This window comes from Kogia breviceps, chromosome 2 (assembly GCF_026419965.1).
Source record: "Kogia breviceps isolate mKogBre1 chromosome 2, mKogBre1 haplotype 1, whole genome shotgun sequence".
Lineage (NCBI taxonomy): Eukaryota > Metazoa > Chordata > Mammalia > Artiodactyla > Physeteridae > Kogia > Kogia breviceps.
Genome location: NC_081311.1, coordinates 180753225 through 180780498, shown reverse-complemented (window position 1 = coordinate 180780498; position 27274 = coordinate 180753225). Strand labels below are relative to the sequence as shown.

At 39.8% G+C, this 27274-nt stretch overlaps 1 protein-coding gene across 2 annotated transcripts in view; it reads right to left on the bottom strand.

The window, feature by feature from the left end:
- The window catches only part of XRCC5 (X-ray repair cross complementing 5), a 100641-nt gene extending 78460 nt beyond the window's left edge, over positions 1–22181 (bottom strand). The window contains exons 1-9 of one of the 2 annotated variants that reach the window (XM_059052792.2): positions 21964–22181; positions 16722–16835; positions 13701–13884; positions 12486–12534; positions 11912–12034; positions 8695–8886; positions 5794–5908; positions 4295–4433; positions 1313–1425 (exon numbers count right to left, since the gene is read on the bottom strand). In XM_059052792.2, the coding sequence (XP_058908775.1) occupies positions 1313–1425; positions 4295–4433; positions 5794–5908; positions 8695–8886; positions 11912–12034; positions 12486–12534; positions 13701–13884; positions 16722–16835; positions 21964–21984 (1050 nt within the window). In that variant the 5' untranslated portion in view covers positions 21985–22181. The remainder of the gene's footprint in view (positions 1–1312; positions 1426–4294; positions 4434–5793; positions 5909–8694; positions 8887–11911; positions 12035–12485; positions 12535–13700; positions 13885–16721; positions 16836–21963) is intronic. The other variant, XM_067026830.1, reaches the window with a different exon arrangement.
- Positions 22182–27274: the final 5093 nt, after the last annotated feature.

Genomic DNA, 27274 nt, shown 5'->3' with positions numbered 1-27274 from the left:
CTGCGCGTCCGGAGCCTGTGCTCCACAACAGGAGAGGCCATGGCAGTGAGAGGCCCGCGTACCCCCAAAAAAAAAAAAAAAAAAAAAAAAAAAACGTACTTTTTCAGCTCACTTTTTCTTGCTTTGCCATCTAACTAAATAGGTCCCCACACCTACCATGACACAGATGATTTCAGTTTTTTGAGTCCTAAATTACAATTACAGGAGTTTTGGATAGATCTTTTCTGCCTATCTGGAATTAGGCAGACCCAGTTCCCAATAAGCCAGTTTCTACAAATAGGTCTGAATGGAGGTTCTATTTCACTGAAAAGACTCATAAGCACCAACATTAAGAACCATAAATTTTAGGTTTATATACCTCCCAAAGTGAATAATTTTAAAGAAAAGCACATTTAGTGTAATTTGTTAGAGAACTGTTAGAGACACTCAACTTCCAAAAGGTACTTATTCTCACCATTAACTGTATTGACTTCAAGTAAATACTCTTAATTTTTGGTTTATGAGTCTTAAAACTGTATCTAACAGTTTGAGCATATGATGGAAAACATCCTCCCCACCTCACTGAATTATACAGGGACTACATGCTGGGGCAACATGAAGGAATTTAAATCTGGTATATTTATTTTTTATTTTAACTCTCACTTGAGTTCTTCTAGAACCAACAAAAATCTCTTCATCCCTATAGAGCCTAAAAAGATGCACTTTCTACTTATTCATTCTGTTCGGTTGCCTACCTCAAGAACATTGCATCTAAGACTGCTGGGAATCGTTTATGACCCTTTCTTGGATAGTATATGGTATCCACAGCCTTCAATAAGTTACCGCATTTTCCACTGTGTCTCTTTTGCATCTCTGCGTTGCCATCTAAAAAACATATGACTAATGAACAAGTTTTGCATCCCAGACCTCTTTGTTAGGCATTGAGAAGAAGGGTGACTGGCATAAATCAATGATATTCTAAGAGATCTATGGTCATTCAAAACCCAACTAGACCTTGACTCCTGTAAACGACAAGGCAATACAATAGCAAAAAACTGGATGCTGTTTCTTTAAGGCTACTATGAGCTATGACTGACACCAAAGACAAGAAGTGACTTTTCACTGAATCTATTCTGATTTATGCCAACTTCTCTACCTCCTGCTTTTTAACCTTCAAAAATCAAGGATAGCAGCACGCCAGACTACATTTTAGAAAAACGAAAAGTGAAAAAAACATACAAATAACAGGCCCAATCCAAAGCACACCATCTCAAATAATGAGAGAAAAGCTCATCTGTGTTGTTTACAATTAGTAGACAAATACATGCTTTACCTGAGAAGATCTACAAAATCCCAAAACAGAGAAGCACTTCCCCTCCAATTTATACTTCATTTGTTCCTCATCCACTTTAGAGAAAGGAATGATATCACTCCCATAGCGGAACCCTAAAGAACAAGAGAAGAGCATCTGTTAAGCATATGGGGCTTCATTTTCTACAAGCTGAAATTGGCCCTATACATACATTAACAATACATGCACACTCCAGATCAAGCCTCCATATACTGTTTGCCAGAATCAAATTTCTGCCCCTTGTGATCACTGCAGAAAAAGAAGCGGCAGATCCACAAACATATACGACACAGAGACAATTAAAATCTAATTACAAAAAAAAAAAAATCTAATTACATTTTTTAAGTACCATAGTCTGCAATCTAGTTACCTTAATGATTATCCATCCTAGAAGAAAGAACGTAGCAAATGCAATGTACTAGTTATCCTCCAAAGATAAACCATGGTTGACTAAAGTACAATCATGACTTGTAAACATAATAACAAGAACACATTTATTTAGAAACCTGGAGACCCAGAGAAATGTGCCCATAGGATTTTCAGAACAAAATGTTCTCAAAAATGGATGCTGGAGATACACAAATGCCTAATGGAAGAAGCCAAAATTTTTCTATTTAGAAACATTCAATTGACAAGCTGGGTATTTTTCTGCATTTAAATTTATTTTACTTCTGGGATTGGATTGTCTATTTTTTTTTCTTTTTAATTACTTAGGTTATTACAGATATAGGCTCTTGGCTTCTTAAAAAAACTCCAGCCCTGTTCCAGGGCCTCTCTGCTCTATGGAAGGTCATACCCTTTCACTATATAGTCTTATATGTTTAATGGGGAGAAAGATGATCAAAATCCAAGGATTATGATCTTGCGTAGATGAAAAGGAAAAGCATATGCATCTTTACTCCAAGAAACAAAGAAACTTGTGTGTTTGGGGGCAGATTCTGTGATCCAGTGTTTATTAGTTCCCTCACTCTGCACATGCCATGTATTTAATTAAAAAGAAACACATTTCTATTTTCATATATGTCTTTTAATAAAAGCTGGTAACATAAACAAAAATTTCAACAAGAAATTAAGAGGGAAATGTATGGCACATAATTAAGAGTGGTATCTAAATCCAATGTTTTTTCAGACATCTTACTTGAATCATTTAAGAGTAACCTGAAAATTCTAATTAAAACTGTCTTATGTTTTCTGGCTCATCTTTTAAAGGGCAAATCAATAACTGTAACTTTTGTACATGGCAAAGAGTAGAGAATAGACTACAAATACGACCATAGTCCTTTGCTCACAATAAACTAGTCCCTCTATCTAAAAAAGAGAACTCTACATATTAGGGGACAGAAAGTGTAAGACAGGCAAAGGAAGTATGTGGGTAACTGCAAAAAGGTAAGAGAGAAAAGCTGCACATCTATGCTCTTCGAACTGAAACAATGTTTAACTCTTCCCTCTCCCTTGCTGCACCAATGTTTGCTTTCTGTCGAAGACAACCAGAGCTGCTTTCTTTGCTTGCAACCGAAAGAATTGGTACCCTCATCTCTAGTCCCTTCTCCTTCCAATCCATCCTGTACCCAGATGTCCTATTAATCTTTCTAAAACACAGCCCCCATGACACTCTGCTCCTCAAAATTATAAACAGCTCCATGTTGCTTTCAAAATTAAGCATAAACTCTTCAGTGTATCATTCAAAGCCCTTCCTAATTCAGAATAGCATGCAGAAACAGACTCCTGCAGCCCTGGGTTCAAATTCTGCTACTTGTTAGCTACGAGATTTTGCACATGTTAACGAATGTCTTTGAACCTCAATTCTCTTATCTGTAAAATGGAAACAAGAATGCCTACTTCACTGGTTGTTGTGAAGATTAAAAGAGAAAATGCAGATTGTCTTTTAGATACTACCTTGAGTACGAATCTGCATATGCCCAATACACCTTACCCAACTACTAGGTATCACTGAGAAGGCCCTCTACTTTCCTGGTCTTATGCCCTTAATCATGCTATTCTTCCTACTATGAGCCAGTCACTATACGAGGATTAAATGACGAGCAAGTACTGGAGCCATGATTCTAACCAAGGTCTGACTCCAAAATTTCTGTTCTTAACCACACTATACTATTGAGTTGAATTAAAGAATTAGTAGAGATTGAGGGTCATTACATTCTAATCCATCAGAAGAAAGAAAGGGGTCATAACCACCACCACCTTTAATCACTCTCCCACCCTCCAAGACCCTTGCAAAACATACAAATATACAAATACTGCAACGCAGTGTCACGGATGAAAGGAATTTTTTTTACGGCTTGCAAATTAAAATTACACTGAGTAGCACATAGTCTGGTGATAAATTTATATAAAGACTCTGGTTTCTATCTTAACCATCATTTGGTATCTTATCATTTTAGCTCTTGAACATTCAGACACCCTCAGTTAGCTTCTAAGCCCTCTGGATAGAGACGCCATCTAAATACACTACACAGAGCCAATGAATACAAATGTATGAAGTACAACTCTAAAGATCCTAGTGAACATAAAGCAATATAACAAACACAAATAATTTTTCTTATCCCCTAAACTACCTTAAGGGAGCTAAACTGGCAGGATATAAGACCTGAAATCGGCATTCAGAAAAATGGTCACTATGGAAGTCAAAGGTAAACAAAAAATTTGCTTCAGCCATGTTAATATAAGCATTTTCCTAGCTAGTGAGTTTCAAACTTTAAAACAAAGCCAAGTATTAAGCCCTGTCACTTGAGACATTTAAAACCCAGAGAGAATGAATGCCCGAGTATACTCCTGCCTCGGAACCATCCTGCCTGAGACCCAACAGATGACCTAAAGGATCCAGTGTCTCAAGATCCCCTCATATAGTTGTGTCTCTAGACAAATAATAATACAAAACCTAGCCTGCCCCCTATCATCCTGAAGAAAATCTTCAAGGCAAAAGTGAAACTCTCACTGGCATAATACCTTGAATAGTATCCTCTTTTGGAACTTCAGTTTCATCATCGTCATTCAAGCAATAAACTGTTTCTTTTTGTATATCTTCTTTTTTTTGAGTTCTTGCATCCACAACTGTCCAACACTTTTTAACTTTCTCTTGTAGAATCTGATTTCCAAAAGAAAAATAAAGGGAAAACAAGGAAAGCTATGATTCAGATGGACAAAAGATGAAAACTTAATATACTCTCTGCTTCACAGAAAAAATTCCAGAACAATGACTCCAGCTACACTGGTTTGTCGTCCCTTGCCTACTGTGGAAATTTTAGTTTATTTTATAATTCTTTCTACATTTTATTTTCCCCCCAAGGGTAATCCACAGATAAATATGAATATTTGTATATGTTCAAACACTTTCTATAAAAACCCTTAGACTGTCTAACAAAAGAGGGACCTATATTTTGTTACCACAGTTTCCCAACACCAAGAAAGGGGAAAGCAGTCTATCAGTACTCAGAAATCAATAAGGAAATATGAAAAACAAACTAGGAAAAAAAAAAGGAAAGAGACTATATTCTCATTCCCAGGGACACTATTCTAGGCCTTGAAGTACCTCCATGGTTTTCATGCATGTAGTGTGTTTTGGAATTAAGCCCTTGAATATTAAAAAAAACACCTGAATATATAAAAAAAGTTTTTGTATATTTTGTACATTTAATATATTTAAATGTTTTTATGTATTTATTTTGCGCATTTTAAGAAAAAAGACAAGGAAGGTCATGCGGAGGCATGGATCCAAGACTCATACTCAAACTGGAATTTCATCAAGTAATTACCAAAAGCAAGTCATTTTTGAAAATATATTATTATGTACAAATGTACATATGTTACAAAAGGCTATTTCACAGTAACAAGTCAACATCTTTTGATATTTCTTAGATGCTGTTACTACCAGATCATTAACAACTAAATTAGATGTGACTGAGTTTTCAAAACCCTGAAATGAACTCTGGTGTGTATCTGTATTTCTGCTATAATACCACAATGATACAACTTAATGCATTTCATTTTCTTTCTTTAAAAAAAAAGAGAAAGACCTGAAACTCATGATTAACAATCAATTGTCAATGGAGAGAAAGAGAAAAAGGAGGGAATCAACCCCTATTATAAACCATTCTTTTTTTTTCCTTTTTTTTTTAAAGTAGCTGCGGCGTGCAGGCTTAGCTGCCCCGTGGCATGTGGGATCCTCGGTTCCCTGATCAGCGATCGAACCTGTGTCCCCCGCATTGGAAGGCAGGTTCTTAACCACTGGACCACCAGGGAAGTCCCTATTATAGACAATTCTTAAAACTTCCTCTGCTAGCATGCCTTTTACATAAAAGCTAAATAGAGATGAAATGAACAGGGAGAGCAGTTAGAGAAGCAGTAATTATGGTTCTGAATAACCCACACACGAATTGTCAGTTCCTTATATAAGCATATTTGTCTGCCTGCTAACATTTCTTCAAAAATGTGAACCTACCACTTACCGATTTATAAGCCACAATCTTTATAGACAAATTGGAGCCAATGGTCAGTTGACAGGGCCAGGGCACGGAACGCGTCTCAATTTTCTTAAAGACACACAGCTGTCTCAGACTCGCACTTTAAATAAAGAAAAATGTATTATGAAAGCAGCAATTTTAAAATGTTAACCTGTGCTGGGTATTGCATTTAGTTGTCTAGAATGAGAAGTGAGATGCTGTTGATCATAAAGAGAGGAACAGCAGGGGATGGCAAGGAAAACTCGTGGCAACCATCACTTGGGAGAGAGCCAGAATACAAATGAGTTGGCTTAGGAGGAAGGAGCTGAATTCCTTTACTGACAGGTGAAAAGGAACATCTTTAGCTTCCCCCTATTCAATCTTTTCTTCAACTTGGCCAGTTGTTCTTAACATTTTTTTTTCAGGACCAAGGACACTGTGAGGATATGATATGCGTTTGCACACACCAACTCCCTGAAAACCATGGACCTGAGGATAAAAAGCCCTGCTCTAAGATATCAAAGTGTGGGCCCCATCCTATATCATCACTGTTCAGAACCCTGCAATTCTTTAGCTCATTTCCACTCTCTTAAATAAAAGACATGGTAAGTATATGCACACAGTGGAGAGAGTTAAATAGTGACTCTCCACGGGATAACGGAATTCAGCAGTCCACACTCAGTCTTAAAGTAAAGCAGGTAACTCTAGGTTTCTCACTGTGTAGGGAAAGGGAATTGGGAAGTAGCAAACACAATGTAGAGGGCTACTTCATTTGAATACTAGTGAAGATCAGTTCTATTTTCATCTGGTTCCTAATCAAACACAACAGAGAAAATCATAGGAGATAGGTGGAATTTGTGGTATTCACTAAGGATTATCTGACATTATCCAGAGTTATGGACAAAGAGGCCTTAAGAGACTCCAATTTTCAGAAATAATTTACAATGAATAGTAGATATTCAACAAGATACCCTGCTCCAAAGCTTACAGTACACCTTGGCTTTGTATTCATTGAGGAATGAATGAGTCAGAAACCAGGTCTAACCTGTCTCATAGGACATTGCTAGTCTGATTATAAGTCACGTCTAAAACCATCAAGAGGTTTGGATTCTGTTCCAGGGGAAATTCTAAAGACCAGCCTCTTATATGTAACATCTGAGAACAACTGGATGAGTTCTGCAGTAGATTTGAAACGCCCCAATTAGAAGTCAAGTTATCTTCCTCTAATGTCTTCTAGATGAGGATAAGTCTAGTCCAGGGCTGTCCTGTACAACTTTGTGCAAGGAGGGAAGTGTTCTCTTTCTAACTATGCCTGTCCAATAGGCTACTGAGCTCTTTAACTGTGGCTACTATGACTGAGGGACTAAGTTTTTAAATTTTATTTAATTTTAATAAATTTAAATAGCCACATGTGGATAATGGTTACTGTATCAGATGGCAAAGTTCTCATCCACACCTTCATGGCAGACCTAAAATCAAAGTAACTTCAAATGGCTAGGACAACACATAGTCATTTCCCTCCTTGCTATGTTACAGGAAAAGAAATTTTTTTAGGTAATTTTATTGGCCTATAATTCTTCTTTACGATATCATGGTGAATATGTTACCTTTAGACATGTATTTCCACATTAGAGCAAGCCATATCCAAATTTGAAAGAACAATAATTTAGTACCACATATTTGCATTTATTACAATTAGAACACATATTATGACAAAGAAACATCACTTTACAGGATTCTTCATGGACTCCTTTGACAACCCCTTGGGAAATTACAGTTCAATTTCCAAAATTCCCATTTACCTGCAATTTTTCAATACTATCTATTTTTAGAAAAGCAGGCTGATTGCTTATCAATTATAGCTCACCAGAAATATTTGAAAATTGTGATTGAGAAGAAAAATTAGAGCAGATACACACTATTGCTACTCAAAAAAATCCTAACTGTTGAACCTTTACTTCAACTGAACCTCTACTTCAATTAAGAACTTTTCTTAAAATGCTTGTATTTTGTGTATTTATTAATAAACTGGAATTAATTCTTTAACATTAAGTAGTAATAGTATCCCTGAGAATTTGAAACTCCACAGCCATACAGTGTGGTATTCTATTGCCACTTTTACCAAATCAGGCCCTTCAAATACACACCATTCTAGATGCTATGGACCCCTCTCAGGTTCTTTGCTCAAAATAAGTGTATATCCAATTCCAACCAAGAGTAACACAGATAAAGGAGATCATCTCTCCCACAGTCTCTAATTGGATGGCCAAAAAAAGCAGCTTGCTTAATTGTTATATGGTACATTTCAGGAATTTCACATTTCTTAAATCATTTTGCCTTTACAAAGCCCACATGGAATAAACAGGTTGTAAATTCTTAATATTTGGGGTTTTTGCTTTGTTTTGGCCTGACTAAACTATTTTGAGACCAAAAGTTTTTTAAAACAATCTCTATATTATAGCATACTGCCTCCTAAAACCTAAATCAGAGGATTAGAGGATATTGAGTATTATCTCAGATCTGACACCACTTTTTATAATTAAGAATGTTTTTTAGGTGTATGACAAGGAAGGGCCCAAGAAATGTGCCCCGAGCTTGGCATAAAGAAGAAATCTACTACCTCATCTTTTATAATTTGACTTGTTAAATCGTTCGTTATATTTATATATTTCCAAACTCTACCAACATAGTCTTGGAAATAAATAAGAAATCTTGCACCAACCATGCAAACTTCAAAAAAAGGGATTAGGGGCTGGTGCACCATTTCTTTAATAAAAATTGAAATACTAAAGTATAACTGCTAATTCAAAAGTGGCCCAGAAAAGGAAAAGCATTAGAGCCATCTGATCAAAAGAAAAATTAATATGCTTACAACCAAAAGTTGTAAACAATGCTTTCATGTCTTACCTGAAGGAATAAATTTCCTCCAGCCCATCTTCACCTTCTAAAGACATCATCATCTCTTTCACCAGCCGAATACCTTCTTTTTGCTGCTCACTGATTCCTTTTAGAGGAAAGGAGGGCCCATGGTGGTCCGAGAGCAAGTTGCCATCTCCTCTGTCCCCAGTTCCATCCTCCTTGCCAACTGGGAAAGGCAAACTATCAGGAAAAGATCAGCAGTACTTAAGAAGACAAGCTCTGATGCTGAATAATAAACGGGGTTCCAATTCTGTGACTGTCATTCACTAGCTATGAGAAAATGATCAGTCAGCCTCTCTGAGCTTTACATTTCTCAACCGTCAAATGGCACTATCTACCTTGACGAATATTCTATCAGTTTCAAGTAACCAAAGTCTCTTTGGTTTGGCTTTTACGGGGGTAATTTATTGGCTTAACAAAATAATTGAAAGGGCAAGGCTGCACATGGCCTTAGGATGACTAGACTCAGAGTCTCAAACACAAGGATTCTGTGACCCTCTCACTCTCTACCTCTGTATTTCATTTTCATTTGCCTTTATGCTGGCCCCGCTCTTTCAGACTAGCTTCCTCCACATTGTTTCTGAACACTTTCAAGCTCATAATGTCCAACTCCACGACCAAAGAGGGACTGAGGGTTTAACCCTCTACTCTCCAATCCAAAAAACCAGGAATTAGTGGTAGCCTAGGAGCCAGATTTAGATGTCAGCTCTCATTCAAGCCATGAGGTTAAAAAGTAGGAAGGAACACTTCCTAGAAAAAGGCTGGGTGACATTCTAGGCAGACAAAAATAAACAAACAAATGCCCATTAATGATCTCTCAAGATTATTATAAAGATTAATAAGAGAACGTGTATAAAATACTTAAAACTCAAACAATGTCGTCATCATTATTTCAGATAGAGAATTCCTATACAGAAACCAGTTAATTGCTAGAAATAAGTAAAACCAATTTTGTTCTTGTATTTCACTCTAGTTGTTTGACTGGAATGAGACTAAAACTAGAGTGGGGTTACCAGTCATGGGAATATTCAATAATCAATATACAAATTGAAAAGTAAACCAACCAAACACATTTTATGATAATATTCTACATGACACTTTATAAATGTTTTCATATAAACAATCTCATTTCACCCTTATGTGTTAGTTGGATAGAGATTTCTACCTCCATTTTCTGAAAAGAAACGGAAGCTACAGAAATGAAATAATTTGGCCAAAACCATATAGCTAATAAAGCTAATAAGTGATTGAGCAAAGACTCAGTCATCTGACTGAAAGAGCAAGGTTCTTTCCACTGTAGCATGTCACCCTACTTTGTCCCTGGACACCCAAACAGTTGAATTCAGCGATCTTTTCAGTTTACTCAAAATTACCTGCTGGTCACTCCATGTGGATTTTTAAGGTGATTCCTTTATGATTTTATTTGTTATCATCAAAACAGAGCTTCATGTTTACATTTTTTCTATGTATTCTTAGCATGAGAGATGTGCATGTCCTGCATTACATGAAAAAGAGCTTCCAGCGAGCAGGGTACGGCACATTGGGTTTGCACCAGGCTATTGCTGTTTCCAGAGCATCAACCAGGAAGAAGGGATGATTAACATGAAAATGAAGGGTCAGGAAGGTCCAGTCCAACTAGAACAATCTATTCATACATGGGATACACCAAACAATAAGAGCAAAAACTCTACTTTGCATGTTAGAAGTTTGCAGCAAAGGAAGAAGGGTATCACCCAAGAAAAAAATACAACCAGTCAAATAACAAGCAAGTGGAAGAAAAGGCTATGTTCTGTCTTCAGCTTGCTTTACAGCATTGCTCATACAAAAAAAAGTAGCCCTTTCCAATGACATTGACAGAAGTGTAGTATGTGTCAAGGAGGTAAAGGCATCTGAGATTATGAACAGGGAACAGAAACCGAGATGGGCTCTTGAAGTACTGAGAAAACCTCAACTCAATAAGAAAAGAAGAGTCACTTAAAAAGCACTTAATTTCTCTGAAGTATCGTCTTATTAAGTATCAGCTTGATGGGTTATTCTGAACTATTTTTCTACAGTTCTACAGAAAGGAGATGCCCCTCAGCAGTCTTAAGAGGTACGTACATGCAAGAGAGGTTCTTAATTGTCCATGGCAGGCATTTTAAAGAAGCTGTAGGCTTACCACTCAGAGCTGGAGGCTTCTTGGTAGGGCTCTCAATCCGAAAACTGAGTGTCCCTAGAAGACTAATAATTCAACATCCTATACTACCACTCTGCTTTTACCAAAAATAGGACAAGAAAAAACAGGTTCCAGATGCAGCAGGAAGGATTAACGTAGTGAAAAGAACTTTCTGTTAGGGATATAAGATAAAGTAAGTGCCTGGAGGGGAAATTCAAGTTATTGGGGGAGGAGAAACTCTCTCCCTAACAAATTGTGAAAAATATTTTCCTCCTAAGTTTGTATACCTCATCTGTAAATATGTGCAAGCAAATTACATTTTATAAATGTGTGTGTATCCTTTAGATCTGAAAAAGAGTGAAAAATAAGCATATGTGTTTAAAATCGTTCCCAAGTTGACATTCCTCTCTATCCTAAAAACATCTACTGTCTTTAAGACACAGTTCTCTGGGCTGTTTAAGACACCAGGGGCTTCCCTGGTGGCGCAGTGGTTGAGAATCCGCCTGCCGATGCAGGAGACATGGGTTCGTGCCCCGGTCCGGGAAGATACCACATGCCGTGGAGCAACTAAGCCCGTGAGCCATGGCCGCTAGGCCTGCGCGTCCAGAGCCTGTGCTCCGCAACAGGAGAGGCCACAACAGTGAGAGGCCCGCATACCGCCAAAAAAAAAAAAAAAAAAAAAAGAAAAGACACCACCAATCTGGTAACTGTGGGTAAAGTCTTCTATGCAGGCAGGAGATGAACTGAATGTCCTTAAAAGATTCCTCTAATTCCTCAATTCTTTGGGTCCAAGAACAGCACAAGCAAACATCTGCTACTGAGTTAAACTCCCAAGTTTCCCTGTGACTTTCATCCCTTTATCATCAAAACTCAGAAGTTCCTGGAACACAAGAGAGTAATCAATGAACACTGGCTGAAGTCAGTGATCTGACAGATTCTGACTCAGAGCAGAGAGGACTCTTGAGAACCGAGTGCCCTGCGAAGGGGTCCTATCACTGTGTTATAAAAGAGCACGAGATCTGTCCACAAATATTATTCTTATGGTCTTACAAAAACTGCAGGGAGATGGCAGATTTCTTCAAGTTATGAATTATAATATCCAGCTGATCTCTGCTGAATGGGCTGCTGAGGTCAGTGAACACTTCAATATGCCTCTTCTCAAACTTCTTTCCTCTAGAAGAGAGTTAGCATGTTAAGAAATCACTCTCCTGAATTATTCCCTACACATTCAAATGCACTCGGTCACCGGGCACAAAAAGGGTGAGGGGCGGGTCTAGCCGCAGCTGTAACAACAGCGGCCACATTCCGGAAGTCCGCGCGCTGCTGGTGCTCAGCCAGCTCCCTACTAGACACATGCCCAACCCCGCTGTGACTCGTACTGTGAACGTCTCAGGCAGAATTTCTGAGCATTGTGGAAATATTATGTCTCTGATTTCCTAACTTTAACTTCAGTTAAAGATGTGGTCACTACGATAAAAAAGGATCCCCTTCCAGCCTCCACAGAGGTACGTACAAGCAACTCTCCCAGGTACTACAACTACAGCCTTTCAAGGGTTCATTTTCCAAATGGTCTGATTCCACACAGAAAGGCTCATTTCCAACTCTCTTCAGTTGAGATACTTACATAGTTTCTTGTTGAATCAAATCCATGCACACAATGAGGGCATCCAGAACTCAGCTAGTTAAGGGCAGAAGATAACACCGAACAGTCCCTTTATCCCAAGAACATGCAACTTTTTTCCAGTGAAATCCACAGTGCTGGAAATTGTGGACACTGGGCTGACGGTGTGATGATTTAAAAGTACTTGCCCAGGGCTTCCCCCTGGTGGCGCAGTGGTTGAGAGTCCGCCTGCCGATGCAGGGGACGCGGGTTCGTGCCCCGGTCCGGGAAGATCCCACATGCCGCGGAGCGGCTGGGCCCGTGAGCCATGGTCATTGAGCCTGCACGTCTGGAGCCTGTGCTCCGCAACGGGAGAGGCCACAACAGTGAGAGGCCCGCGTACCGAAAAAAAAATAAATAAATAAAAATAAAATAAAATTTAAAAAAAAAAAAAAAAAAAAAAAAGTACTTGCCCAAGTGCCCTTCTTCCAAGTCTATTTCACTAACATATATTCATGTATGTTATAAATCAAAGTACACTTCCTGAAACATATAAACAGGAAAAATGAAATAAACCAAAAAGTAATCTGACATATTCCACTCATTTAATGAAAAATTATGATGCCATTTTACAGTATCTAGAACCCATTTTCTGTGATTACAGTCCATTCTTACACATGAAGTGAGCCATAATGTAGCATTTGTTAAGTCACTCCCAGCACAGCAGAACCTCCCAGTGACCACGGATGGCACCACTGTTTAGAAAAATAAGAGGAATCCCTTAAAACCAGGGCAGCTGTGGAAGAAATTGTTAGTCTCACGGTTTGGGTATCAGTCTGATTTTTGGCATACAAATATCCTCCATCCAGGAAGGCGAGGAGAATGCTAATGCTATACTCTTCTAAAAACATCTTCTCTATGTCCAAACATTTCCAACCATTGCCACCACCAAACCCTCTACACATAGTCAACACATATACCCCCTTCTGATACCTCCCAACCTCTCAATGTCACTAGTGCAGAGAAGGAGCAAGTGACTGGAGGGCTTGGAGTCCAGGCACCCAACCCAACCTAATTAATTTCACATTCAGTCCTAACACACATCACCTCCATGTCCTCAGAGCCAAAAACGTCCATATACTCAGACCTAGGACTCTTATAGAACCTCACCAAACTACATTACAATTCCCCAGATTAAAGGAAATTTCTTAAGAGTCTTCTCCGGCTGAAAAAGGATACAGTCAGCTTGTTGAGAACCTGGTTTGATTTTGCTTTCAATGTCCTCCAGCAAGTCAAAATCTGGTAGCATCAGGTGTCTGTGCACCGTGATGTTCCGATACTGGTCCTCACCAGCAAGGGCATTCTTAGTGCCATCTGTACCAAAAAGGACTAACGCAATTTCATCCTTGCTCTCAGCAAACACCTAGAGAAGCAGGTTAGAAGGTTGAAATCATACAATATCACCTGGAAACCATTAGATATCTAACCTTCAGGGAGGAAGACAACCATACCTCCCTATGGCAGGTCCCTGGGGCCACCGTCAACAATAGAATATTGGGCTAACTGGTCTGTGGGACTGATGGGCAATGATAATTCCTAGGTTCTAAGCAGACTTTTTCATTGACTATAGTTCCCATCCTTTCAGCACAATCTGTGGTGGAGGAATGGGAGTGCAGCAACTGCTCTTGATGAGTTTCTGTGATTTGCTTCCACCCAAATCAGACTCTAATTCTCAGTGAAAACTAATTATGTATAATTTGAAAAGATTTTAGTCTGTCTTTCTGGAATGACTATACAAAGTTTAAATTTTCCAGAGATTAAAAATAAATTGCTGATTTATATTCTATATCCCAGCAATTTCACTTACAGGTATATATACTGCAGAGAAGTTCCTGCACATGTATGCAAGGAGACAAGAGACAAGAAAGTTCCAGTTCACTTCAGCACTGTTTATAACAAGGAAAATCTGAAAACTAACTATCTATCAACTGAAGAATGCAAAAGAACACTGCAAAATATTTATACAATGGAATACTACACTCTAGTAAAAAAAAATGAATAAATTTATACAATGTTTACCAACATGAATAAATCTCAAAAACATAAGATTGAGAAAAATAAGTTGTGGAATTATATGTACTGAATAATACTATTACATACACTTTTGAGAGCTTCATACAATACTAAATATTATTTATAAATACACTGAGATCCAAGGTATAAAATATGTGCAGTAATAACTATGAAAATTCTGAGGAAAGGAGGGGAAGAAGAGGAAAGAAAAGGGTTGGGAAGGGATACACAAGGGGCTTTAAGTTAAAATTTTATTTTTTAAGAAAAAGAAATCAAACAAATATAGTAAAACTTTAGGGCTGTTGTAGTTCTAGACAATGGGAAAACAGCTTTCCATTGTATTATTCTCTGTGTTTGCTTCTTTTATGAAGCATTCCACAATGAAATATGAAAACAAGAAATAGTGACACAAAAGGCAGTCCTGTTCCCATCTACTTATTAACAGAAGCCTTCTGTATCAGTAAAAAGAACAATGCATGGGCAGAGGATGGAATTCTGTCATTCTTCACCTCTGTTTGGTCTGTTAAATTCCCCAGTCTGATAACAACTCCAGCTGCAACTGCCAGTTGTACATGGAGGGAAGCTCCCAGCTGCTGGGGTTCAAATATTTCCAGCACACAAGTGGGGCAGGCCATCTAGAATTCTAGCTGCCTCCTGCACAAGAATTCATCTTAGGGCAAGGTAATCTTGCTTGACAACAAAAACTCAGTCAGGAGAGGGGAGGAAATTTGAATGCAGCATGGGAGTGGCACCAGGTTTTGTCTCCCAGCCTTCCAGATTTCACCCCGACTCCCATGCGAGGGGTAGAGCCAAAAATAAAAAATGAAAGCACTGTTTCCCTTGTTTAAAAAAATCTATACTACGTTAGGGCACAGCAGCACTACTTGAATACAACCAACACAAATTACTATAACCAAGAATGGGGTTAGAACCATTCTCATCTTCTTTGAGACATTAAGGACTCCAGGTTATCAGAATTTGTAAAAATCTAGGATGACAGGTGGGAGCTGGTAATAGTGCCCAGTAGAAAAGGCAACACCCAGAAAAAACAGCAGACATGTCCAGAGGAGTAGTGAATGAAGCAGGACTTCATGGACTTTGAAAAAGTAGCAGTCAGACCAGGTAGAAAGGGCAGAAATTAATAATAATGGTAGTAGTAGTAATAATGATAATAATAAAAACACATATAGCGTTTACAATATGTCAAGTACTAAATACTTTATCTTAGAGATATTCACTGAGGCACCGTGGTAGAGAGTCTTCAAGACGGCCTCCATCCATTCCTTCTTTCCCTGTATTTGGAGGCTACCCCTTAAAACAACAGGGGACTCTAATTCCCGCCCCCTCCCCACCCCACTGAATGTGAGATAGCTTAGTGACCTGATTGACTAATAGAAGGCAGTGGAAATGACCTTCTGGGATTTCTAGAGGGAGGTCATAAAAAGCCACATAAGCAGGTCTCTTAGAATACCCACTCTTGGAACACTCCTTTTTAGAACCAACTGCTAAACTGTGAGCATCCCAAGCTACATGGAGAGGCCACAGGCAAGGGTTCTGGGGGACAGCCCCAACTGAGCTCACAGCCCCCAGAAGGCATAACTACCAGCCACAGGTGTGAGCCACCTTGGATGTATGTACAGCCCCACCGAGCCTTCAGATGACTCAGCACCAGCCACCACGTGAGTACACCTGCACAAGAGGCCTCAGAGAGAACCACCCAACTCACACGGCCAGTCATCTCACAGAACCATGAGAGATGATTTTTTTTAAATGTCATTTAAGACACTAAGTTTGGGGAGGGTAGTCTGTAACCAGTAAACGATAACTGGAATAGGCACAAAGTAGTTGAAAGACTTATTCAAGGTTGCAAGGTTAGTCAGTATCATGGCAGAGCAAGGATTCAAAACCAGGCCATCTTGCTCTAGAGATTACACATTTAAACATCACATTGCCTCTTGCTTCTGATAAAAGTTGTAATATCCAGTGGAGGAGCCAAAACGAGAAAAGAAAAACATATCAGGCTCCAGTGGTAGTATATAAGTACATGTAAGAATAACTCCTCAGCTTCCCCAGAACACTGAGGGTGGACAGCATAAAGAGGCTGGGATCTGGGATCTTGCATTATTAAGTGGAAGCAACAAGCAGTTAAACCATGAGTTACAAGCTCAAGACCAATCTGAATCTTACCTGTCGCTGCACAAACATGGTCATCACCTTCTTCGCTAGTTCAAATGGGGATTCTTCACCAGGAAGGCAGTTACTCATGGCAAAATGCACATCCATACACAGCACCACAGCGGCCTGGAAAAAAAGTCCCAAAGAACGTGTGAGAAAATGTTATTAATGGTCATTAAAAAAAGAAACAAAAGAGATGTCCTTTACTTATTTCACCCATAGATATTCAGGGTATGCATGATAAAGGGAAGGGAGGTGTACTACTTAGAGAATGTATGCAAGGCACATAAATTTTCGCTATGGAGAAACTTTAAATAGTCCTGATATTTCCTGAAAGCTAGAAAGTATCTGCCAGGACAGGAGCATGCTCCAAGTAGCTGCTGTTCCTCTGGCCTGAGCCTGAGCATAAATCCATGGGGAGTAGATCTGAAAACAGCCTGCAGGCTAGAGCTAAGTCCAGCCCAGCTGAGCCCCAAATACTATACATCAAACCAAATGCAACTGATACGCTGACCCACGGTATGAGTACAGATGCTTTTGTTGTAAGCCACTGACTTGGGGTGTAGCTTGTTATAAACCATTTTGGTGGCAATAGGTGACTGTCACAATCTATATATGCTAAAATGATACACTCCAATAATTGGAATTAGTTTGTAAACTGGGAATCTAAAATGAAGACTAAGACACCAAATCTATTCTAGTAGGGGACACAGACACATAAATGATACCAGCACAATATTCCATGACCGAGGTATACAGTGGATACTAAGAGAGCACACAGGAGGGGCATCTACCCAAGACTGGTGGAAGGGATAGAGGACGGGTAAGGAGACAGAAAAAGCCTCCTGGATATGATCCTTGGGTGAACCTTAAAGAATGAGCAGGCAGAATGGGAGAAAATACTTGCAAACGAAGCAACTGATAAAGGATTAACCTCCAAAATATACAAGCAGCTCACGGAGTTCAATATCAAAACACCAAACGACCCAATCCAAAAATGGGCAGAAGACCTAAACAGACATTTCTCCAAAGAAGACATACAGATTGCCAACAAACACATGAAAAGATGTTCAACATCACTAATCATCAGAGAAATGCAAATCAAAACCATAATGGCCATTATCAAAAAAATCTACAAACAATAAATGCCGAAGAGGGTGTGGAGAAAAGAGAACCTTCCTGCACTGTTGGTGGGAATGTAAATTGATAGAGCCACTTTGGAGAACAATATGGAGTTTCCTTAAAAAAACTAAAAATAGAACTACCATGTGACCCAGCAATCCCCCCACTGGCCAAATACCCTGAGAAAACCATAATTCAAAAAGATACATGTGGGCTTCCCTGGTGGTGCAGTGGTTAAGAATCTGCCTGCCAATGCAGGGGACACGGGTTCGAGCCCTGGTCCAGGAAGATCCCACAAGCCACAGAGCAACTAAGCTCCTGCACCACAACTACTGAGCCTGCTCTCTAGAGCCTGTGAGCCACAACTACTGAGCCTGCATGCCACAACTACTGAAGCCCTCGTGCCTAGAGCCTGTGCCCTGCAATAAGAGAAGCCACCGCAATGCGAAGGCTGTGCACCACAACAAAAGAGTAGCCCCCTTGCAGCAACTAGAGAAAGCCCACACACAGAAATGAAGACCCAACACAGCCAAAAATAAATAACTAAATAAATTTATTTTTTTATAAAAAGGTACACGTACCACAATGTTCACTGAAGCACTATTTACAATAACCAGGACATGGAAGCAGCCTAAGGGTCCACCAACAGATGAATGGATAAAGAAGGTGTGGCACATATATAAAATGGAATATTACTCAGCCATAAAAAGGAACAAGATTGAGTTATTTGTAACGAAGTAGATGGACCTAGAGTCTGTCATACAAAGTGAAGTCAGTCAGAAAGAGAAAAACAAATACCATATGCTAATGCACATATATGGAATCTAAAAAATGGTACTGATGAACCTAGTGGCAGGGCAGGAATAAAGATGAAGATGTAGAGAATGGACTTGAGGACACGGTCGGCAGTGGTGGTGGGGAAGCTGGGATGAAGTGAGAGAGTAGCACTGACATATATACGCTACCAAATATAAAATGGATGGCTAGTGGGAAGCTGCTGCATAGCACAGGGAGATCAGCTAGATGCTTTGTGATGACCTAGAGGGGTGGGATAGGGAGGGTGGGAGGGAAGGAGACCCAAGAGGGAGGGGATATGGGCATATATGTATACATATATCTGATTCACTTTGTTGTACAGTAGAAACTAACACATGTAAAGCAATTATATTTATTGGATATTTATATCCAATAAAGATATAAAAAAAAATAATGAGTAGGAGTCGGTCATGTGAACAAGGGGAGTTTTAGGGAGAGGAAACCAAATAAATAAAGACACCTGGTCATTGGCTAGCAATCATGGATGTAGGGGACTAAGGAAATAGGGCAAACATAAACTAAAAGTAAAATGGATACATGTAAAGTTCTGTATTTGGCAACCAAAGTTTAACTGAATTGGGTTGGAGGAGACCTGAACAAATAGCAGCTCACAACTTCAGGTTGGATTATAAAATGACATTATAAAATGTCACCAGTATGACTTGGCTACAGGAGTACATTCCCCACACCTACCCCATTCCATCATCCAAAATATTTTCAGTCCTATCAATGGTGTAGTAAATTTAAGGAAGGCAAAGACAGGTTTTATGGTTTAAAAAAAAAAAAAAAAACTAAATTAGATCCCAAGAGACCTGGGATCCAGTCCCATCTTTATTACCAAGTAGCTAAATTCTTGGGCATGTCACTTAAATTTACTGTTAATTTGTGGAGGCAGGAAGCAGTTGTTGGACTAGATGAGATCTAAGGTATTTTCCAGAGTTAACATTCTTTGACATTGACTGACAGTCTCACCTGTGTTGTTTTTTTTTTTTTTTTAAACCCCCCTCTTAGTGATTGGCTAATATATTAGTCTTCCTGGGGTAATTTGTGTACTTTTTATTTTTATTTGTGTGTGTGTGTGTGTGTGTGGTACGCAGGCCTCTCACTGTTGTGGCCTCTCCCGTTGCGGAGCATGGGCTCCGGACGCGCAGGCTCAGCAGCCATGGCTCACGGGCCCAGGCGCTCCGCGGCATGTGGGATCCTCCCGGACCGGGGCACGAACCCGTGTCCCCTGCATCGGCAGGCGGACTCTCAACCACTGCGCCACCAGGGAAGCCCTCACCTGTGCTTTGTACTGATCAGACCACACTTGACAAACGGTGAGCAGTTCTGATCATCACATCTTATGAGAAACACTAATTACAACTGAACATGAAATGAGCAGATTAGAGAAGGATCTGGAGAATATGTGACCTGAGGAACAGGTGGGAAAAACTGGCTATTTGAACCAGACAAGAAGATTTAGAGGAACCTGTCATCCTCAAATAGTTGACAGCTGTGTTATAAAAAGACAGCGCCACAAGAGAGATAATAGGATCAACAGATGGAAGCTATAGAGAGATTGATCTGATACCATATTAAGGGAGAAAAAATAATATTTAGAAGTAATAAATGAAAGAGCTACTGTTTTCTGAAGCAATGATCTCCTGACCCTAAAACTGTTTGAAAAACCTAGATGAGCTCCTATCAGGGATGTTATAGATGATCTCTAATTTGGTTACATCTCAGGCAAGGCAAAACATGGAAAGGAAAGACTATTTAAGTTTCTTCTCTAGTTGACAAAGAATTAAACATAATTCATTAATATTAAGAGAGTTCTAGATTATAAATAGCATGTTTGGAGAAAGGGTGGTAATAAACTACAAAACTCCTTTGAGAGCAATAAAATTTACATCCCATAGTTTCAATGCTCTGAGCATAAGAACCTTCAAAGTTAAGAGTCCCCAAATACGCTGCTGCACCTATTTAATATATGTTCATAAAAGCTACTTTTATGAACAGAAAACTCTAAATCAGAGGACTAAAGGTCCTTTGCCAGGAATCAGGTATCCAAAAAATGGCATCAAAGGGTTTCACAGTATGGAAGTTCTTATCTGCAAGCAGAAGAATGGTCTATGTAATACCACAAGCTCCCTTCTGGTAGCAGTAAGAAATCCAGGAGAAAGAAATTGAGCAGCACATGGCAACCCTTCATTTAAACACTGAAGCAATACAGGCTATTAGAATTCTGCTGCAAGTCCACCTGCCATAAACAGCTGCTTCATTAGCACTGAAAGTTTTCAGCAGCTGAAACGAATAAAGGAGGTGAATGGCATACGTTCATAATCATTTTAATCAGCATTTCCCTATGGGGAGTTGAGGAGACTAGGGATAGGCTGCTCCAACTCCTATCTTGTTTATCTGTATACCAAATGCCTAATAAAGGGCCTAGTTTTGAATAGACGGATGGATAGACCGATGGATGGATGAATGAATGAACAAGTCCTTGGAACACACCTCCCTCTAGAGACACTTTGGAGACAACTACCACGCTCTGCCTATATTGAAAATGCCATTTTAAAAATTCATCATAATGTTATTAACCTGGGTCACTGAGGGTCAGAGATTCCTAGCAAGAGAGACATTCTCCCGGACTCTGAAAGCAGAAAGCCTGTGTTCAAATTCGGATTCTACCACTTGTGGACTGGGTGACCTTGGGCTAATCACTTCACTTTTTTTAGGCCTCGGTTTTCTCACCTGTAAATTGGGGATAAAAGTTTTCAACTCACGGGCTTGTTGTGAAGATTAAATGAGACCGCAATAAAGCGTTAGATCAGTGCCTCACCAGAGTAAGCTTTCGCAATAAATGCGAAATATTAGATTATTATAGAGGTAATAAGACGTTTTACATTTCAAGTTATTTTACTCTCAATCCTCTTACGTTTTACAAGCCTGTGGGATTGGTTCGTATCGTGGCTAACTTCCATTCTCACAGATTTTTAAAACCCAGATTCAGAAGTAATGGAGGAGTCGGGGGTAGGCTGGGATAGAGAGGTACGGAGGGGAGGTCGGAGTGGGATGGAAAGCAGGATGAGGACTGGTAGAGAGGATAAAGGGCTGAGTAGGCGGCGGGGGTGGGGAGTGGGTGAGGCTCAAATTCCCGCCTGAAGACTCCAAGTCGCCAGCTTATCTCACAGCGCATCCCTAGACCCCGGCCCTACTGATCCAGCCCACCACTGGGATCTCTCTTTCTCACTCCTTGGCACCGCCATGATCCCATGATTCCTGCTTCCGGACCCACGGCACAGGCAAGGCCCAAGCCTACAGATATTCTTACCTTATTCCCCGACCGCGCCATGTTGAGGTTCCGCAAGCGCCTTGGTCGCCTCTTCCGAGCGGGAACCTGCGGCGCCGAAGCTCAGTTCCGCCGGACTCGGAGCTGGAGGGTCTCAGGAAGAGCCGCTTTCCGCGGAGGCTGGAAGGGGCGGGAAATTACGTCGACGCTCTGAGCATGCGCAGATTCCCTGCGTTTCTCTGAGCATGCGCAGATTCCCTGCGTTTCTCTGAGCATGCGCAGATTCCCTGCGTTTCTCTGAGCATGCGCAGATTCCCTGCGTTTCTCTGAGCATGCGCAGATTCCGTGCGTTTCTCCTCTAGTTGAGGAGCTGTGTGGTCTTTGGGCTTCTCAAATCGCTAGAATTAGGAATCACTTCTCCGAAAGATTCACTGCCCTTTTCTCACACTAAGAATGATGCCAACAGCGTTTTATGTCAGAGATCTGGAGTTAGATTTCCCTGAATATGAGCATGAATCCAGAAAGTCACTTAACTTCCCTAAAATTCTGTTTCTTCTTCTAAAAATAAAGATAATGAAAGACGACAGATGCGATGACCTTAGAACCAACTCCTGAGGGAAAAGTAGTTTTCCAGTCAATCAGAAGTGGAAAGAACATTCTTCCTTGGAAAGGAGATGGGATGTAAAAAGGCCTGGAGGCATGAAACACCATCTGCTAATGATCTCCGAATACTTCGAAGCGTTGCTAGCTTGGAAAGGAAGAAGTGAGGTTTAATTCCAGAAGACGAATCTAGGGAGATGTTCTAGAAATGGCAGCTATCTATTTCGGTGCCTGACAATCGCTCCACCCCCTTTCAAAGGAAACTGTCCAGCCTGCAGCCCTTGCCTCTTTGAGGGAGGCAGGTCCAAGTTGAACCTTACATAGAAAAGGCTATTTTCTATACCAAATGACCCACAAGCTGAGAGCTGACTGGACGAAGGGTCTGGCAAACTGCAGCGTCTGCCAGCCTAGAACGTTAAGTCCAATCAGCTTCTGTCCCTCTTGAAAATCAGACCTGGAAAAGCAGGCCTGCAGCTGGAAAGATGTGGAGAGGCCGTGAGGAGGGAGGGGTCTTGAGGGAGCCTAAGTTATAAACACACTGAAGCCAGGAGAGTCAGACACTTTCATACGGTGCTTTCAGAGCCCAGAGGGTTCATCTAGTTTTTGATTCAAGGAGTTCTTTTAAGGCTGAAATATTATTTTTAAAGTATTTTTCATATGACAGGTAAATAGAATTACTGGAGACTCACCATGGTGAAGGCAATTTCTATGCTTTATGCCCATGATTTTATCTTGTGTTTAGTCTCTGTTTCCTTCTCTTTTTTTTCTCTTCCTCTTGTACTTTCTCTGTCCCCTCCCCTCTCTCTTTCTCACACTACACACCCTCCAGTACAGATTTGTTTCCTGGGAAAAATTTTTTAAACTATAGTGCCTGTGCTTGTTTGCATCTCTCCACTGTCCTTATAGAAGTCTTTAGGATCATACACTTCCAGACAGCTAGGCAGCCATGGTGTTGAGAATGGATATGGACTTTAAGCACTGCTTCTCCTGGCAAAGGGCCTCTATTAATCAAGGGTGAGGGACAAACATTACCAATGTGACAGTGTAAATGGCGACTCCCTTCTTCCTCCACAACGAAAGGATTCTGACTTTGTTGGTTCCATTTCAGCCTGTCAGTTCAGGATAGGTTTAGATTTGTGTGATACAGAATTAGGTGGAAAGGGTAAAGATAAGAGGTGATGGGCTATGGTTAGTAGAGGAGAAGGGGCATTTTGGACAGAAAGAGGAGTGCATGGGAGCCACTGTGGCATATGAGGGAATGGATGAAATAAGAGAAGGAGAATGACATCATTATTTTGATGGCCCCCAATAGCCATGCCTCCCAGCATCCACATCCTTATATAGTCCCTTTCCGTTCAATCTGGGCCAGCTTTGGGACCTGCTTAAAATGAGGTAAAATGTGGTGGAAGTGACACTGGGCCAGTTTTGGACCAAAGCTTTCAGAGTACCTGGCAGATTTGGTTTTTGCACTCTAGTGGGAGCCAGATACCATATATAAAGACTGACTACCATAAGACTACATGCTATGAAAGCCCAACCTAGCCACGTGGGAAGCCACACGGAGGAGCACTATTAGGGGCTATGTGTTTGTGTTCTCTCCAAATTCATATGTTGAAGCCCTAACCCCCAATGTGATATGTGGAAATGGGGCCTCTGGGAGATAATTAGAGTTAGTAGAGGTCGTGAGAGTGGGGCCTTTATGACGGCACTTTATTAGTGCCATTATAAAGAGAGTTTGGGATTAGTGCCATTATAAAGAGAGTTTGTGTGCCTGCACTGACTCCCCCCTCACCAACCCCACCAGCTATTTACACAAAGAAGAGGTCATATGAATATGCAGAAGGCAGCCATCTGAAAACCAAAGGGAGAGCTCTCCTCAGGCTCAACTCAACTGTGCTGGCACCCTGATCTCAAACTTGCAGCCTCCAGAAATATAAGAAAATTAATTTCTGTTGTTTAAGCCACCCAGTCTATGGTATTTATTATGGCAGCCTTAGCAACCTGATACCAGCACTGAGCACCAATGCCCCAGGGGCCCACCTAGATGACAGCCAGCACCACTTTGGCAGAAGTGCAAGTGAGGCCATCTTGGGAGTAGGTGCTGCATCCCCAAAGGAGCTGTCCCAGCACTAGAGAGACATTGAATAGAGACCATTCATCTCCATCAAGCTCTGCCCAAATCGCAGAATTACCAGCAAATAAGTCAAATGACTGTTATTTTAATCCAGTAAGTTTTACATGTTACGCAACAAGAGATAACTGAAACAATAGGGATATTTTAAACTCTTGCTGTAGTGTAGACTATGCATCCCTTAAGAGTAGGTAACAAAGGCAAGTATTTTACTTTGAAATTACAATTCAAGTGGCTGAAATGTGTTTGAGTTTGATATTGCTCTGAGAGTGAACTACATAAGTGATGAATTCATGAACATTATACAAAATAAAAATGTGCAGGCTTTGTGTTCTGGCAGAGGTGTAACAATGTTTATATGGGCGATTGGAAAAATTAGTTTAAAATCTTAACGTATAATGACAGTAAAGATGATTCAAAATCTTGGAAACAGAAGAGACAAATTGCAAGAAACAGTTAACAAGGACCTAGAAGAAATAAAGAGGAAGCAAGCAACGATGAGCAACACAATAAATGAAATGAAAAATACTCTAGATGGGATCAATAGCAGAATAACTGAGGCAGAAGGACAGATAACTGACCTGGAAGATAAAATAGTGGAAATAACTACTGCAGAGCAGAATAAAGTAAAAAGAATGAAAAGAACTGAGGAAAGTCTCAGAGACCTCTGGGACAACATTAAATGCACCAACATTCGAATTATAGGGGTCCCAGAAGAAGAAGAGAAAAAGAAAGGGACTGAGAAAATATTTGAAGAGATTATAATTGAAAACTTCCCTAATATAGGAAAGGAAATAGTCAATCAAGTCCAGGAAGCACAGAGAGTCCCATACAGGATAAACCCAAGGTAAACATGCCAAGACACATAATAATCAAACTGTCAAAAATTAAATACAAAGAAAACATATTAAAAGCAGCAAGGGAAAAACAACAAATAACACACAAGGGAATCCCCATAAGGTTAACATCTGATCTTTCAGCAGAAACTCTACAAGCCAGAAGGGAGTGGCAGGACATATTTAAAGTGATGAAGGAAAAAAACCTACAACCAAAATTACTCTACCCAGCAAGGATCTCATTCAGATTTGATGGAGAAATTAAAACCTTTACAGACAAGCAAAAGCTGAGAGAGTTCAGGACCTCCAAACCAGCTCTACAACAAATGCTAAAGGAACTTCTCTAGGCAAGAAACACAAGAGAAGGAAAAAACCTACAAGAACAACCTGAAACAATTAAGTAAATGGTAATAGGAACATACATATCGATAATTACCTTAAATGTAAATGGATTAAATGCTCCCACCAAAAGGCACAGACTGGCTGAATGGATACAAAAACAAGACCCATATATATGCTGTCTACAAGAGACCCACTTCAAACCTAGGGACACATACAGACTGAAAGTAAGGGGATGGAAAAAGATATTCCATGCAAAGGGAAATCAGAAGAAAGCTGGAGTAGCAATTCTCATATCAGACAAAATAGACTTTAAAATAAAAACTATTACAAGTGACAAAGAAGGACACTACATAATGATCAAGGGATCAATCCATGAAGAAGATATAACAATTGTAAATATTTATGCACCCAACATAGGCGCATCTCAATACATAAGGCAAATACTAACAGCCTTAAAGGGGGAAATCGACAGTAACACAATCATAGTAGGGGACTTTAACACCCCACTTTCACCAATCGACAGATCATCCAAAATAAAATAAATAAGGAAACGCAAGCTTTAAATGATACATTACACAAGATGGATTTACTTGATATTTATAGGACATTCCATCCAAAAACAACAGAATACACATTTTTCTCAAGTGCTCATGGAACATTCTCCAGGATAGATCATATATTGGGTCACAAATCTAGCCTTGACAAATTTAAGAAAATTGAAATCATATCAAGTATCTTTTCCGACCACAACGCTATGAGACTAGATATCAATTACAGGAAAAGATCTGTAAAAAGTACAAACACATGGAGGCTAAACAATACACTACTTAATAACGAAGTGATCACTGAAGAAATCAAAGAGGAAATCAAAAAGTACTTAGAAACAAATGACAATGGAGACACGACGACCCAAAACCTATGGGATACAGCAAAAGCAGTTCTAAGAGGGAAGTTTATAGCAATACAATCATACCTTAAGAAACAGGAAACATCTCGAATAAACAACCTAACTTTGCACCTAAAGCAGTTAGAGAAAGAAGAACAAAAAAACCCCCAAATTTAGCAGAAGGAAAGAAATCATAAAGATCAGATCAGAAATAAATGAAAAAGAAATGAAGGAAACAATAACAAAGATCAATAAAAGTAAAAGCTGGTTCTTTGAGAAGGTAAATAAAATTGATAAACCATTAGCCAGACTCATCAAGAATAAAAGGGAGAAGACTCAAATCAATAGAATTAGAAATGAAAAAGGAGATGTAATAACTGTCATTGCAGAAATACAAAAGATTATTAGAGATTACTACAAGCAACTCTATGCCAATAAAATGGACAACCTGGAAGAAATGGACAAATTCTTAGAAATGCACAAGCTGCCGAGACTGAACCAGGAAGAAATAGAAAATATGAACAGACCAGTCACAAGCACTGAAATTGAAACTGTGAT